At 37.8% G+C, this 17,695-nt stretch overlaps 1 protein-coding gene across 6 annotated transcripts in view; it reads right to left on the bottom strand.

Moving 5' to 3' along the window:
• Positions 1–17,695, bottom strand: part of dnase1l4.1 (deoxyribonuclease 1 like 4, tandem duplicate 1) — a 43,610-nt gene that overhangs the window by 6,773 nt on the left and 19,142 nt on the right. For 5 of the 6 annotated variants that reach the window (XM_041274384.1, XM_041274382.1, XM_041274381.1 and 2 more), the window contains 4 exons: positions 4,489–4,601; positions 3,657–3,769; positions 3,092–3,246; positions 1,197–1,293 (listed from right to left, as the gene is read on the bottom strand). In XM_041274384.1, the coding sequence (XP_041130318.1) occupies positions 1,197–1,293; positions 3,092–3,246; positions 3,657–3,769; positions 4,489–4,601 (478 nt within the window). Of the gene's footprint in view, positions 1–1,196; positions 1,294–3,091; positions 3,247–3,656; positions 3,770–4,488; positions 4,602–6,773; positions 6,861–7,955; positions 8,045–10,076; positions 10,177–17,695 lie in introns of all 6 variants that reach the window. The other variant, XM_041274380.1, reaches the window with a different exon arrangement.

The following is a 17,695-nucleotide window of genomic DNA, read 5'->3' as shown; positions in this document are numbered from 1 at the left end:
ATAAGTGTCTCCACCTAATTTCCAACAGAGTCCTCTGGTCCTGGTTTCCATGATGAGATTAATGCTTTGGCATGGGTTATTCTCGTCAATTCCTTTTAAAAATGTCAACTAAGCCCCACCCCAATCCTTATTTGTTCTGTGCAATATATATCCAGTTCCCTCAAACTATCTAAATGATTAATTTCGGACCTGGGATCAGTCAGATTGCTGTTCACTGGACTCTCTCCAAGGGCACAGTGTCATTTTTGTATTGCAGGGATTTGAACAGAACACAGTACTGAATATGCAATCTCACCAGTGCATTATACAAACTCATCATAATCCCATTTCATTGCACACTTGAATACAATAACAATTAGGGCTGGTTCAATTAAAGAACTAAAATGTAAACTTTAGAGGTTAAGATTCAGAAATTTGTAACCTGTACTTTATCTTTAAAATGCATTAATATGTACAATGACCATAATTGTCCCTCATTATTAGGGAGTGTTAATAATTAGGAGTAATTGATTGTTCATATCAGTTTAATTGTAGTCATTATAAGAACATCTTATGTGAACATCTAAGTGAGTCAGTTCCAGCAAATTTTGGCCTCATTTTTTCAAGGCTCCACATACTACCACGCACTCTGTCTGCATATTTAATTGACTCCCACACTGCCTGGTTGGTGAAGGTGACGAGTCTATTTGTCTTGAGTCTTGTGGTGAGAATATAGGTAGTACTGGTGAAAAGTTAATGACTTTGTTGATGTTTGTAACTTGTAGTTTAGCCACGTCCTAAATGGTTTAATACAAGGGTGTAAGAGAATTGGTATTTGACAACAACAGAACTGTGCTCATCTTGAGTCTTGTGTGCGGACGTGGTGCACAACTTCTGATTTGCCTTGTTTTCCACTCAGTTTTTTGGGGTGGCCTTCTAAAAAACGGTTGGCCATTCCAGGCCTGGTCTTTGTTCCAACCCTGTTCTAAATTGTTTAACTGAACCAATTAAACCTCCACCCTAGTAGTTCATTATTTTATTTTAACTGTTAAACCTGGAGTGGAATGGATCTCCAGAGCTGTGATTGGACACCTTTGCTCTAAAGGTACATGACTTAAACCAAGACACAAAAAAGGTACATGTTTCTGTATTACTTTATATTCATGTATTTTTACAGGACATTATATTGGGACAATATGTTCTTCAAATGCACGTACCTTTTCCATATCCAGCCTGTATTCTTTCCGGAAGTTGAAAGGTTTAGCTGAATTTGGAACTATTGCGTCCAGCATGTCATCCCCGTAAACCACAATTCTAGATTAGGAAACAGAAACAAAATTAATCTAACATAAAAAAAAAATAATGTTTTTACTTAGATTTCAAATTATTATTGTGGTTATTAATTATTCTTAGTTTTAAATGCAATTTTAAAAAGCACGCGCTGCACACATACAACACATACTACACTTTAATGTTTTCTTGTTTCAGAGTTTGTTTCTATGGAAGCTTGTGAGGCTTATAACTTTGGAACGCCTGCTTAGATTGATGTAAAAATGTTTACGCAGCTTCATGATAATGTAGGATTATAAGATTTCTGAAACACCCCTCTGGGTATTTGTCATGAAGACGGCTGTAGTGGGTGACGTCAGACCAGAAACAGGAACCAGGAAATAAAAAACAGAGAGGTGGAGTTGGGTGGAGCTGAGCAATTGGTTTCGCTCAGCATTTAATAATGAACAGACAGAAAATAAAAGGTTGTAAAGACAAACAATACACCTGACACGGCACTGGCAGCCAAAACAAAGAGACAAACAAAACGGACTACACAGACAAACACAGTGAGCTTATATTTTAACAATTACTATGATTATTACCTCTGTCTCCAATCCTGTTCTCCACTCACTGAACACACAACCCTGAGTGAGTGAAAACATGCTGCTTTTATGCAGCTGTACCGAGACTCGATTGCTAATCAATCATTTAATTGAAGTCGCGGTACAACTGCACGTGAATTAATAAAGTGCAATTCCCCGTGCTTGCATATTATTACATTTTACCTGCACATGACGTGCTGTGCAATCCTCGTATCTAAATACAAATATCAATTTCAAACAACTCGTGTTCCACAGACCCATTTATATCCCTTGTACCAATGACTATACACCAACATTAACATACAACACGTAACAAACAACACTGAAATACACACAGGGGCGGGCAACATTGCCACAGTATTATAACCAGTTGTCGTGTTAGGCAAACACCCTTCTAGTTTCTTAGTTTTTTTTTTTTTTTCATTTTAACTGGACATACTATAGACCAGCCTCTAATTCCTGAGTTTATGTCTAGGTTTGTTAATGGATTTTCTCTCTTTAGATAAAGAAAAACCAAACAAAAAAATCTTTAAGTAATTGATTTTGTGCATTAATCGTCCGTGTCAATATTACCCCTATATTTAACTGAGGAATATATATATATTATATATATATATATATATATATATATATATATATATATATATATACAAACTATCATTTATATAGGAAAGTGTTTAAAATGAAACTTTAAAATTAAAAACAAAAACGCCAGAAAAACAGCTTGGTATGGGGCAGGAATCTTAGTTATCTTTGCTAATACACCCTTCTTATTTATAATCACATTGTGTACCACTGTTACTGTTTCAGACAAAGGTGCTTAAAGCACCTCTGTGACCTCCCAAGGGCTCTCAAATATGCCAGTTCATCTGGTACACCAGCTTGGAACCCTCACACTGTCATCCCTGTATCACCCCTGCATGTAAGAAGTATGACACAGAAATTGTCTCTGACTTATTGTATTTAACACCACTGACATCTATAATCAACATGTGCACCCTTCACACTGTACTACTTGCTGTACTACCCAGAGATATCACTGCAACATTGAAGACCTTGAGAAAGACTGAGTAGGAACATTCATCACTGGATTTCATTTATTATTTCTAGTTCTGATTGCTGATTGCATGAAGCAAAATGAAAATAAGTCTTCCTATCAGATGTATGATGGCAAGATTAGAGGCAATTACAAAGCGATGTCATCGTTTGCTAAACTCTGCTCACTAACTGTAGTTTACCTGTCATAAGATTTATTCTTGTTACTGGTTGTAGTGTTGACATCATCGCCAATCAGCCAATGAAAACAAGGCTCAGTCCGGAGGCGTTTTCCCCCCATCTTCTTACCAGATATGTATCTGCCTTCTATATGGAAGTCCCCCAGAATCATGACATTCTGTGAGGGAAAGAAAAGAACACTTTATTAATGAAGTGTGCATAACATTATATTCCGGCTCCAAGTAGAGCATTCACTTTCCTAGCAGATGCTCCCCAAAGCTAACTCGTTTTACACAGCGACATCATATTCTTAAGCAACCCAAGCCAGCCAGTCCAAAAAATAACCCCCCCAAAAAAACAAACGCATTTTTAAAAAGTCCTTATACTCAAACATTTCATTGGTTTGTAAGAGCATTAATATCTTCCATAGCAGTCAATACCTGCAGATAACGAAACTTGTCTTTGTTTGCATTCGAATTTGTGTCGCTACAGTTAGTTATCTATTCATTTTATGAATTATTTGATATTGTATGAATATGGTATCATACAGTTGGGTATGTTACGGTAGGATTAAACTGGATGACATACGTCAGTTTTCCATTTCTCCTTGACGGCCTGAAAGACATCGAAGAGCTCATCAATTTCCTTTAAGGAGTCTTGAGGATTGGCCCGTACTGGAATCAGGACCAGATCCTTCAGCACTAGAGCAGGGGAGAAACACACAGCTAAGCACACTGCTGCTGCTCTCCTGTACCGGCAGAGAGATCACTTATTACTCATATGGTTCTTAACTGATAATTTCAGAACTTTAAACAAAACAATATCCAAAATATACAGAAATATGACCCCATTGGCTCTACATGTTAGGATCCCCTAGTGGAAACCTGATCAAGTTTAGGGATGTAATGACACAATGATGTCACGAAAGCATTCGTATCACGATATGCAGATACCATGATAAATGTGATGGTCCTCATGGGCTATTTGTATGGTGCATGATAAGATCAAATGGCCATTTAATGACGGACCATTTTGTTAAAAGACAAACGTCAAATGGGATAGAGAGAGTATGTATTCATACTAGCTTTAAAACACACATTCGTCATTCAAGAACCACTTGGTGAACTACAATAAGCTAGGTTGTGCTTTTGGTTTTGCATCACAATACAAACCTCTAATACAATACGACACATCTTGCAAAGAAAGCATCACAATTCATCAATATACAATGAATCCTTACACCCCTAATCAACTTGATGTTTTTTGTAGATAATCAAAATATGGTTCAATCTACTTAGGTTTAAGGGTAGGGTCTGGATTAGGTATATAGGATTGGGCCATTTCAATGATACACTATGTATGAGGTTATACTGCTCTTTGAGATCCTATACATTTACAGACCTGGTGCACCTCAACTTACCTGTGTTTTTACAGGAGAAGCGCACAATGTATGGCTCCCTGGCAAAGGCATCCACATCTCCTTCTTGATTATCTTCATACTGGTACGTATCGACTAGGTCCACTAAATCATCCCTTTAGGTGAAAACATAAACACTTTGTTTACTTAAATCAAGGGAAAAAAAAAGGTCAGTTTTTATCAGCTTGTACCTTGCAGTCAAAGCATGTGGAATTCTGATTTATACCTTTCCGTTTGATAGCTATGCAGCGTTTACTTAGAGTGAACAGACAGCACAAATGAAAAAAAAAAAAATTCATTTGGTGCAGGAAGGAAAGAAACCTTGTTTAAATGAACTACTGCACAAAACAAGTGATGCAAACTATGTATCTTTCTTCTGTTTCTTGTTTATTGTTCAGATGACAGCGATGTTTTAATCAGCCTATTAGTGCGTCTGTACTGGCTTTTCTGTGACCTGCTGTACTGCACGTAGCAGGTGGGACAAAGTCAGTGCTGCATTGTTTTGATTTAGGTTGCGAAAATATAGTTCCCTTTCAATTCAAAGATGGCTACCAAAACATCATTATGGGATACACTCCTGCCTATTGGTAGGTGTCACTGAGGAGTGTATCCTGTAACTATGTTTTGGTGGCCATCTTCTCTTTCAGGGAACCAGGTTTACGGTAGGTAAAACATTTTCACTATTATATAAGTATATTTCGGCTGAGGATCGTGTCAAGACATTTCCCAAAGAAACTACATGCAGATGGGGGTAATTGTTTTGCACATCTTGTAATGTGACTTAAAGAAAATACGACCAATCGCTATAACTTCAGAATAACACATTAAACAAAAGGAAGTACAGAGGCTGCTGAAGAGAATGTAAAACAAACAGCTTTCAGTAAACAAACTGGAAAGTCAGCGCAGACAAAAAAGTATTCCTGTGTTGGTTGTAGCCAAGTTAAATCAGCACTACAGGTCCAATCAAGCACAGCTACCACGGTTCAAAACAATCTGATGTTTACTTTTTAAATGCAGTTTGAATTTTAGACCCGAACAGGGTACTGATAAAATAAATTCCTGGATGGGACAAGTAACATGACAGCGAATGTTCTGCATATATGGACTTGATTAAAGAATGCCAGATACCTTTGGGTAACCGAGTTTCTAATTGATGTCCAAATCTGTATAACTTGGCAAAGCTTTGCCTTACACTTCCAACCAATTCAGTGGATTCAGCAGCAACTGTTGGGAGATGTTGCATGCTTGCCTTTTAACAAATGACAGCGCTCTGTTTTAGTAAGAAAGCAAGTGCCACTATTTTTAGGCTTTTATAGTTCTCTGAAATATTAGGTGTGTTTAATGTTTAAACAGGTCTGCGCAATGTCTGTGAAATCCTAATTATAATCCTAATCGGATGACTTCACCATGGGCATATGACTGAATCCATTTTTTGCTTATTAGTGACAGGCTTGTCAATAACACCAGCCATCATGACACTTCCCTAGTAAAACCGGACGTACAGGCGCATGCACCAAGAAAAACACATGCAGGTTAACGTGATTGGATTGCCGCACAGATGCAATGCAAACAACACGCCCTAAACCAGTAGAGTATGCTGTTGCACCACGAGACAGTACAGCAGCTACATATGCAAAATTTCCTAATGAGAAAATAACATTTTTCCATTATATGCCTGTGTTTTCAACTTTTACTTTAAAAATCGGGACAAATGGCGTCCCGACAGTACCTCGAGCGTGACGCGGGACAAAGCCCCTAATATCGGGACAATCCAGATTTGATCTGGTCACCCTATGTTTACTGTAGTACAGGTTAGCTTCACCTTTACATCATCTCTCAAACTGCTTGTTAGCATTCACTTTGACAAGATAGAAGTGTGTCGATTTCCCTGCTATTTTCAAACTTAAACAGTTAGTAGCATTTTACATTGTCTCTATCTATAGTATTATTACACTGTAATGACACATTGTATCCCTTTCCACAGTGTTATTACACTAATTACACACTGTGTCTCTATCAATAGTGTTATTACACTAATGACACGTTAATTACAAATGTGATGTCGTTATAAAGCAACAGCACTTTTGATTTCAAAATGGCAAAGCAGATAGTTGCTGAAGTCTTCAGTAACAGTTTCCAACAGAAAAATGTGATCACACTTGAAATAAAAGAAGAGTAAACCTAGAAGGTTCGCAAAATGTAAATTACATTATATAGCAGAAAGCATGTCATGGAGCTTTATACTGTTGTCTTTTACTGCCCAAAATGTAATTATTTTTAAATCTTACCGGTAAAGGAATAGAAATTGCTCCTTGTATCTAGTTCTGCCCAGTCGTGTGCTGAGAGTCATGCGGTACTGGTGACCTGTTTGTGCCCTGTGAACACAAAGAAAAACCAGCTGTGAAAAATGGGCTGGAATAAAAGACACCAACCCTGGACGGACCACGGTTCAAATGGTCAAAGTTAAAGGTAGAACAAATAGGATGTGCGAAAGAATTCTGTCACTCACAAACCATTCATGTTTTTTGTTTTCCAATTCTCTTTTACTAATTTTATTATTGGTCTCACCTTCAACACCAGTGTCAACTACCCTGCGATACATAAGTTAATATACATTCCCCTTAACAGAAGCAAGAAACTAAACTGAAGTCTTACACATTATAATTGAGGAACACAAAACATAAAAGTGAATTACATTTCTCTATCTAGGTATGTAGAAATGAATAGGTGTTTTTATCCTTGAGTAATTTAAAGGCTGGAGTAAACACTTTAAAAATCTGTACCAGGGGCTTGAACAAACCTCTATGGCGAGGTGGCAATGTGGCGGAATCCACTACCCTCCTATACAACTCAAGCTTCAAATGTTATTTAAAATTACTCTTCCCTTAACCATTGTGATTGGTTCAGGGTTCTGTACCTCATTTTCCTCTAAAGCTCCCTGTCCCTGGCTTTGAGTTTGTCTGGAGTATCCGAAGTCTCAGGACTAAACAACCTTCCTCGTTTCATTTGAATCATGTGACAACATGACTTTTTTTTCACTCTGCTTGCCCTCTTAATTCTACACCGAGAAAAGATCTTAGCCCCGGCACTTAGGATTCTCCACACAAGGTCAATGCAGATTAGGAGAAAAACGGTAACTCAATATTGGAACAGAATCCAGAACCGCTCAAAATGATTGCAAACATCAAAAAACAGTAAGGGAAAATCTATTAAAATGACAATTGAAGTTCCTTACAAGTGAAATTAGTTTGGTGGCAACAGCTCTCATAAGACTTTACTTCACATCAGAAAACCAAGGGCCAATTCGGCACAATGGCAGCTCCAATTCAAAGACAGGACCAATACTGAAACACCGAGGAGCAGTAGAGCTCACACAGGGCTTGCCTTCCCCATACTGGCTGTAATGCCATTGTCTCAGACAAGTTCCAGAATCCCCCAGTATTAAAACAAAAGTCATAGTGATTTCCTACTTGTTCAGTTCACTCAGGAATCTGTTCGCTGAGCTTTCCTTGGCAACAACAAATTCCAGGATAAGGATGATGTCATATCGAGATACAATCTAAAAAAAAATATATACATATATATATTTAGGAGAGATTTTGCATACATAGAGATCTTTATAATCTGTGGACTTCATTTACCCACTCCAGCTCACCGACTGCCTGCAAGTCTAATGTTTTTTTGTCTTGGATACATGGCTGGCTTTGCTACAGTTGGTACCCTTCATCCTATCAGTTTATTTTAACATTGTAAATCCATCGATTATTCTGTCCCTAGGAAGATCCAGTCTCTATCTGAGACAGCTTGATAGTGATACATTGGTGTGACAAAGAGCGAATGAATCTGGATCAACAATCTCCCTCTCGACCTGTAAGAGCACTGCACAGCAGGAATTACGTGCCCCCGTAATGAATGGTTGGGCAGTTCATTCCGGAAGCCGGCCATTCAGGAAAGGGACGACGTCACGGTACCAGGAGTCATCGCCCTAGTACGGTGAGCAAAGTTTCATTCATGAATTGGAGGAGGCATAATTGAACTAGCTATCGGAGAGGGCGGGGCTATGGGTACTTTAGGGGGACGTGACGTTGTGATCGGTTCCTTTTGTTGTGGTTGTGGGAGGAATGGAGAAAGGGGAAACCGCAAGTGTTTTGTTGGGGCAGCTAACTGTGTATGTTTGTCTTCTCCAGACGGCTAATACTAACCCGGGAGCTGCCGCTTCAAGCCACTATTAGACCCGGACGTCACTGCACCTGAACACAAGCACGCGCACCCCTCAAGCACCACACCTGCATTCAGAGCACGCACTGTTTGGAGACATATCTGTGTTGTGTCTGTGCTTACTGTAATTATTATTTCGGGACTGCAACCCCCCCTTGTTTGACGCTGGCAATACCCATTGGTGGGTACAGCCAGCATTATTATTTAAATCCGGTCAAGGAGGCCGAAAGGGAATTAAAACAAATACCTTGAACTGTGAACTTTGTGTCTGTCCTTGTTGGAGCACCTGCATCACCCTTTCACAACGCACAGCCACCCACACGTTCACAATTGGGTACATATAAACACAGTAGTATGAACCAACTAGTTACCACTTTATGTGGCAGGTGGATTCGGGATATTAGTAATACTATTTCAGACTGTGCACAACATTTAAGAAAAAACAGAAGATGGTTATTAAACTGAAGAATTTCTGTAAAATATTTGAATAACTGAAGACGCATAATAAAAAGACATGCCCTTAAAAAAAGTATCAATGTAACTTTGGATGAAGAGGATTGATTGGGCATTAACTAGAAAAGTGAAGTAAAAAGATACTGGGGGTGATTTTCAAAGCTAAGAAGTGTAAATTACTATTTTTTTCCCAAAAGGCAAAAAAATAAAAATTAAAAAATATCTACCAAGTTAAAAAATAAAAAACAAAAACGTACTTAAACTGTCTTAAAGACCCCCTGTGTTTATTTCTAGTTTTTCTAACTTTTCTCCTTGTAATTGTAAAGTAAAAGGCTTTGAAATTCAGGTCCAGTGTGTGTTTAAAATATACTGGAATGGTGTATAAACACCACCAAAGAACACTGCGGCTGAAAATTCATATAAGTGCAACCAGACTAATCCCAGGGTATGAGCTATGAAGTTAGGTTGAGAGAACTGAACATATTCAACCCCAGTCATTATTTCAACCCCAGCACAGAGATCAAGACCAATAAGCATAATGAGTGGAGCTCGACCCAGGACAGAGGGTAGGAGGTACTTTTATCAGAGAGTGGTGGGTCTCTGGAATAAGTTGCCAAGTCAGGTTGGTTCTGCTCAGTCTTTGGGTTCCTCTACTGCCTGGATGTGGTTCTGGAACCACTAGGAACCGATCAGGCATCGATGTTCTAATTGAACAGGCCCCTAGTTTTCAAAATAAACAGCATTCATTTAAAAAAGAATTGCAAATAAAAAATAAAACAAGACTTGGTTTGCAGTACTTTGACAAAACAAAATCGAGCTAATATTAAAGTTATGTAGTTTACTTGAAGCCAAGTAGTCTTCCATTGTGATTGTTAACATTTTATAGACAGTAGGGGTAAACCAGATACTTCTCTCCTCACCTTGATGATAGTTGACAGGACTTCCTTGTTGGATATTTTATTCACCCCAAATCTGTGGATGTTAAAGGATGCAATCTTCATGTTGACTGATGAGAGGGATCTAGATTCAGAGAGGAGAAAAACAACAAGAAGTTTATTGAAGTTCATTGAAGTTCCTCTTCTCTGATTCTTACTGTCAGTCAACCAATCAAAGCAATCGAAAACTACACTCTCTGAAGAAAAGGATTCCCAAAGCCTTAAAAGGTCTTTGGCTTGTTTTCTACATAGATCAACGTATATAGACCAATGCACAGATGCTCTTTAAATATGTTATTTCTTTAGTAGAAAGGGTTCTTCAGGTGACCTCTTTGTCCACTTCAGATATATTCTTAGTTTGTTTTACTTATATATTTCTGCCTGCAAGACACCTTTTATGGGATCGTTCTGTTATTGAAGGCTCTTTCTTGCTTAAAAGTATTTGTAAAACTGTTCTGGTGCAATTTCAGTTTCTAACAAAACAGCATGCACATACCACTTCTAGTAAATGTATTGCCTGAGGCTGACATAATGCCAATGTACTAAGAGTTATCTCACATGGGTGAGATTTCCATGCCCAAGGCACATGCTCTAGATTTACTGTGCATGTAACTCTTATAAAGGTTTTCCAGACTGAAGTTGAATACTCTTCCTGCAACAGTGTAATAAAATGTAATAAAGCATAGTGAAGGCATGGTAAAGCATAGGTAAGTATCGCAAACACCAGCAAGGTATGGTAAAGCATATTAACAAGCATGAGGTAACTTATGGTGAATGCACAGTATATGAGAAAAGCATGGGAAAACTGCAAAAACAGCTTGTAGAAATCAAGCAATTTGGAGCCTGAAGTCTGGTGCCCCGCAAAGTCAGCTCAGGTTGCAAGAAGTGCATTCAACTTACAGTCTGTTTGGAATTTCTATTCCTGACAAAATGTATTTTTTATTATTGGTTTCTAAATTGTGGGTAATTAATGCTGAAAGGAATGAACAGTCCTAGAACTGCATTCGGAAAACTAACATTAGAAACCATCCGGTTCAACATGAAAAATATCACGTGGTTAATCGAACATTTACAAAGAAACAATATTGTTTTTGCGGTGTTATTCAAGATTAGCGATAAGAGATTTGAAGAGCGGATATTGTTTCTTTAGTTACTATGATATAGAAGTGGACGTTTAAAGAAATGTATTGTTTTAGATATGTTTTTTGTTTTTTTTTTAAATATAAAAACACAAGGTTTAAAATTGAACATTTAAGGTGGTAGATATGATTCCACCCAACCCGCTCTCTTTCCTATTGTGTCAGTAATCGCATGAAGTGGCCAAACCTGTTTCACAAATAAACAACTCCAGTCTGCTGAAAACAAAGAACTGGGGATTGCCTGTGGTGTTGTCTTTGATACTTCTGTATTTAGTATTTTGTGGCTACTCGGTTTCAAAATAATTATTTTAAAAAGAGGAAGCGCAGGACACCATTGCAGTGCATATCCTTCTTGGGCTGTTTAACACTTTCCACCTCCTCCTGACAAAGCTATAAGTTTAGTTGCTTGTGACAGGAAACTGCCCAGTCTATATGAATGTGTTTGGAACTGGCAGGGAGGGGGTTAAATTCCTCCCTGCCAGGAAAAGATGTGAGAATGCGGCTGGAGCTCTAATTGAATGATCAGTAATTATTGAGTAATTGGGCTCCAGCCACAGGGGATAAAAGCCAGGGGAGAGGGCCTGGCTGGGAGGTGTTTTTCTGTTTGGGAGTTTGTTTTGTGTTGAAGAGTTTTTGTGTTTGGAAGAAAGGAGTGTCTTGTTTTAAAAGACTTGGAACCTGACCATTTATTTTGTAAGTTTACCTATTAATTTTTTTATAGGAAAAAAAATTCTTTATTTAAACAAAATAATCAAATAAACAGGCACAAGGGTCAACAAAAACAAGTTCAAACACAAATAATCAAAGTAAACTTACAAAATAAAGGATCAGGTTCCAAGTCTTTTAAAACAAGACACTCCTTTCTTCCAAACACAAAAACTCTTCAACACAAAACAAACTCCCAAACAGAAAAACACCTCCCAGCCAGGCCCTCTCCCCTGGCTTTTATCCCCTGTGGCTGGAGCCCAATTAATCAATAATTACTGATCATTCAATTAGAGCTCCAGCCACATACTCACGTTTGCCTGGCCAGGAGGAATTTAACCCCCTCCCTGCCAGTTCCAAACACATTCATATAGACAGGGCAGTTCCCCGTCACATTCCTATTTTTAAGATACCCCACTATTTACTTTTTCTTAATTTGATTCATACTCTTTTCCATTTTCTACAGTACTTATGTTGCATAAGTACTGTAGAACAACACAGAACAGTAACGTGCAAATTCATACAGGTGCAGCTAAAACCGTATGTTCTGGGAGCAGCAGAGAATAATAGAGGGCATTTTCCACAGAATGAAGGAATTCTATGTTTTTACGTGTTTTTCCACATTCATCCATTTGTCTCCATGGGGCCAATATTATACCGGTAACATATAAAAAGGTCTCAAAAACCACGCATTGTAACACATGATGACATCAATTCTCAAAGGATGCCTGAAATGTTTCCCAGAAATGCTTTTTATCGTCAGTACATTATTGGTCAAGCGTCACCTTAAAAATATCAGTCTTCTCACCAACCAAGCAAGAATGTGAAAACCTTTTCGAACAGCCGTTCTAAAACCACCCCACTGTTTAAAACTCCACTTCCGAGTACAAACTGCAGATACTATATTTCTAATCCTTTGTAATTGGTACACACACCCAACGGCAACTTAATACTCCTGGTGTTGTTTCATACAATTGTGCTGTTTACTAACAACGGGAGCTGAAACTTTTAAACACTGTGAACAGTCAGACCAATATAATAAACTCAACCTGTCCATTGTGACCACACCAGTGAAAACTTCAGGATATAAAAGGCCATTTTTCCCCAGGTTTGTTCTTTTCCTCCTTATAAAAAGTACCCTCCTCAAAGACAACATGGCATGTAATCTAAATAGCAACTTAGGCAGAGCAATTACTGATGATTAGAAATACCTTGTCTTGTGGCACGTGGCATAAATGTGACTAGTTGTAGTTAAAATGAATGCCCCTGTATTCTGACTACAATTGAAATCTAATTACAGGTCCTTAAAGCAAGAAAAGACCAAACAACTTGTCATATAATAACTATAACTGGAAGAATCACCAACAGTACTTAGACAACAGTTTCCCTCACTAGGAAAACTTCTTATCTCCTTGAAAACATGACGCACCCTAACGTTATCTTCACGACCAGGAAATATGGATTCAAAGATATGCTGTATGGAAAGACCACCAGTCTACCTTAGCCACACTGATATGACACTAAGGTTTCCCTTTGTATGTATTTACAAGCACCAATGTCACAATGGAATCATATTGTACAGCAATGGCCAAAATAACAGAATACACTTGCTGAACGTAACGCTCACATATTGAATTACATACCGCTTTGTAGTTTTCCATATACTGAACGAAAAAACTGACAAATTCAAAAATGTGACATTCTGAAATCACATTAAATACTGTAAAAATGGCTGACTTTGATTACAGGATGTTAAATAAGATATTTTGGCTAAAGCTGTACAGCAATGGCAAAATATTGGAAAACATATGAGATATACTGATCAATATATTATTCATAATAGCATCAATTACCTGCAAATTGCAAACCTTATCGCAGTTTGCAAATAGTTAAAGGACTGCTTTCCTATTGCTAAGGACGATGCAATCAGGTGTTTATTATTGTTCATCCAGAACTATAAAGCACTCAGTAGAGCTGAATGTACAAATACCACAGTGAAAACATTTAAAAAGACTACTAGTTAAAACATTCGTCACTGAATTTATAACTTTTTTTAGTATTGCTTTTTTATTGTTTGTACTACATCAAACTGCATAAAAAATGTGCATATGTCCGCATATTTAATGGTGTTGGGTAGAGAGTTCATGTTGGAGAAGGTGAGAGGAGAGGTAATGTTTTTTGGTGTTGCATGCTAGTGGTGTTTGGTGGTAGTACGGTGGCATGTTTCGTTGGAAGCTTGAAACCAAGGGGTATAGTTGAAAGTGTTTGTCTTGTTTTGTTAACTGTTTGTTTTGGCCACCATGCCTCTGTTTTGCTTGTTGTTGTAAGAACTGTATTACTGCACTGAAATAAAAAAATAAAAAACACCATCTGGCTGAAGAATATTTACAATATTTTGATAGTGAAAAATACACCCGAGGAGATAAGAAACCGGAACTGACTTGCTGTGCTGTTTTTTCAAGCATTTCTGCATCAGGCTGTAACTGTTAAAAAAGGTATCTTTCTGCAAACTCAGTTAAAAAAAAAAATCAATGGATAGTGATTTCCTTATGTTCTATTTACTACTGGTAGTTTTTTCAAAAATGACTGTAATAGGAGGCCTGTGTTCCATTTACGAAACATTAAATGTTTATTTAGAAAAAATAAGTGTGATGTTTTATTGAATGCAATGTAGTTGCCAACAATTGGTTTTATTTTATTTTGACCATATAGCAATACGAAAATGTAATTAACAAGCTTTACAAATGTACATTTTTTCCGCAGGCATATTCTAGAATTAAAAAAAAAAAAAAAAGGAATTTCTTCATTCTCTTTGTCCCCTTACATATGAGGTTTAAATCACCTGGGGTATCCTATTTATATATTAACCTATTTATAAATGGATAAAACAAGGGCCAGATAAAACTGTTCAGCACACATCACACCCCTACTTTAGGATTACCAGAGTCAAACTGCTTTCAAAATTTAATGATAGTTACAGTAGTTTAAACTATGAAAGACTGAAGAAACCAGTGACTCAGGAATCCAATTTCAACATGAAATTGATCATTTTGGGAGGCATAACTTAGCTTTTATTTAACACATGGAACTAACTGAACATATCATTTATGGGCAAAAGTATCATAACCTGAAAGAAACTCTTATAATGCTGACCTATAAATACTAGGTTTTGAGGTAACAACATATGCAGTGCAAATACTATACAGCTATGGCCAACAGTTTTGCATCACCTCTAATTTTAGGTTTGGAACAATTAAAAATATAAAATAAAAATAAATAATATTAGTGGGAGACTAGGGGTGAATGCCACGGGAGTGAGCCAGGAGGAGGCTGGCTCTAAGCTTAATGAGAGACACCTGCCCTTTTTTGTTCAGGGCATAGTGTGTGAAGGCAACGATGAAAGAACAAAATACTATACTGTGTAAACTGTGTGTGTTGTAAGTAAAAAAAAAATAAGTGTTTTGTAAATCGGTAAACGTCTTAGCCATCCGATCTAGTTAGAACATGAAAAACATAAGAACATAAGAAAGTTTACAAACGAGAGGAGGCCATTCGGCCCATCTTGCTCGTTTGGTTGTTAGTAGCTTATTGATCCCAGAATCTCATCAAGCAGCTTCAACAACATTACTGGGGAGTTGATTCCAGACCCTCACGATTCTCTGTGTAAAAAAGTGCCTCCTATTTTCTGTTCTGAATGCCCCTTTGTCTAATCTCCATTTGTGATCCCTGGTCCTTGTTTCTTTTTTCAGGTCGAAAAAGTCCCTTGGGTCGACATTGTCAATACCTTTTAGAATTCTGAATGCTTGAATTAGGTCGCCGCTTAGTCTTCTTTGTTCAAGACTGAACAAATTCAATTCTTTTAGCCTGTCTGCATATGACATGCCTTTTAAGCCCGGAATAATTCTGGTCGCTCTTCTTTGCACTCTTTCTAGAGCAGCAATATCTTTTTTATAGCGAGGTGACCAGAACTGAACACAATATTCAAGATGAGGTCTTACTAGTGCATTGTACAGTTTTAACATTACTTCCTTTGATTTAAATTCAACACTTTTCACAATGTATCCGAGCACCTTGTTAGCCTTTTTTATAGCTTCCCCACATTGTCTAGATAAAGACATTTCTGAGTCAACAAAAACTCCTTGGTCTTTTTCATAGATTCCTTCTCCAATTTCAGTATCTCCCATATGATATTTATAATGTACATTTTTATTTCCTGCGTGCAGTACCTTACACTTTTCTCTATTAAATGTCATTTGCCATGTGTCTGCCCAGTTCTGAATCTTGTCTAGATCATTTTGAATGACCTTTGCTGCTGCAACAGTGTTTGCCACTCCTCCTATTTTTGTGCCGTCTGCATATTTAACAAGTTTTCTTACTATACCAGAATCTAAATCATTAATGTAGATTAGGAATAGCAGAGGACCTAATACTGATCCCTGTGGTACACCACTGGTTACCACACTCCATTCTGCAGTTTTTCCTCTAATCAGTACTTTCTGTTTTCTACATGTTAACCACTCCCTAATCCATGTACATGTGTTTCCTTGAATCCCTACTGCGTTCAGTTTGAGAATTAATCTTTTGTGCGGGACTTTGTCAAAAGCTTTCTGGAAATCTAAATAAACCATGTCATATGCTTTGCAATGATCCATTATCGATGTTGCATCCTCAAAAAAATCAAGCAAGTTAGTTAGACATGATCTCCCTTTCCTAAAACCATGTTGACTGTCTCCCAGTACCCTGTTACCATATAGGTAATTTTCCATTTTGGATCTTATTATAGTTTCCATAAGTTTGTATATAATTGAAGTCAGGCTTACTGGTCTGTAGTTACCTGGTTCAGTTTTGTTTCCCTTTTTGTGGATCGGTATTACGTTTGCAATTTTCCAGTCTGTCGGTACCTAGCCCACTCAACGGGCCCTCGTCTTAATAATTTGGGCGGGGCTAGCCCCAGGCCAAACTAAACTGAAAACACAGTCGTCGTCCCCCTTCTCTCTCGGGTGTTCTTCCAGTTATTTTAATTTCACGTTCCTCTTGACAATACTTCCACCACTGACCACTAGGAGGACTCTCAGATAAGTGTCTCTCTCCTAGTTTTATTAGTTGTACTCTTCCTGGTGATAGTTGCATACTAATTTCTCTTTCTTTCCAGGTTCAACAGGTAGGTAAGGGTGCCCCTTCAGGCAAGTTTTGCGACAATGCAGGTGAAGTAATCTCTGTAGTCCGTTCAAAGAGGTTGAAAAATATGGCCAGCAAACTCCAATAGCCCACATAAAAACACTACGTTTAGTTTTGGACCACCACAAAATAAAAATAAGTCTTTAAAGTAAACTTTTTTGTCATTTTTCTTTAAATTAAACAGTCCATAAATCAGAGTGGTAAATGCAGAGTTTCCACTACTCCAGGTTTAATGCTGCAAGATTAATCGCAATCGGGTATCCTGGTGAACAGTCAGACTCCACACTCGTATTAGTTGCTGCCTTCATACACACCCCCGTGTAAATAACTAAACACACTCCCGTTTAGCATTATTAAAAAGTTTCCGCTATCTTACTGCGTCGTAGTCGTGTTTTCTTGTTGTTGTTTGCTTCGCAGTGTTTTCCAAAGTAACCCCGTTTGTTTCAGATCAGGTTCCTGATTGCAGCGAAGTCACACTCACGGTTGCGTTGTTTTAACACTGGTACATTGTTAACACACCCGCCTCTATGGACTGCACTCTGGACACTCCAAGATCTAAAATATGTTCCTACACAAGAGGGG

This window comes from Polyodon spathula, chromosome 16 (genome assembly GCF_017654505.1).
Source record: "Polyodon spathula isolate WHYD16114869_AA chromosome 16, ASM1765450v1, whole genome shotgun sequence".
NCBI lineage: Eukaryota > Metazoa > Chordata > Actinopteri > Acipenseriformes > Polyodontidae > Polyodon > Polyodon spathula.
Note: the sequence above shows the minus strand (reverse complement) of the source record. Positions and strands in the feature narration are given on the sequence as shown.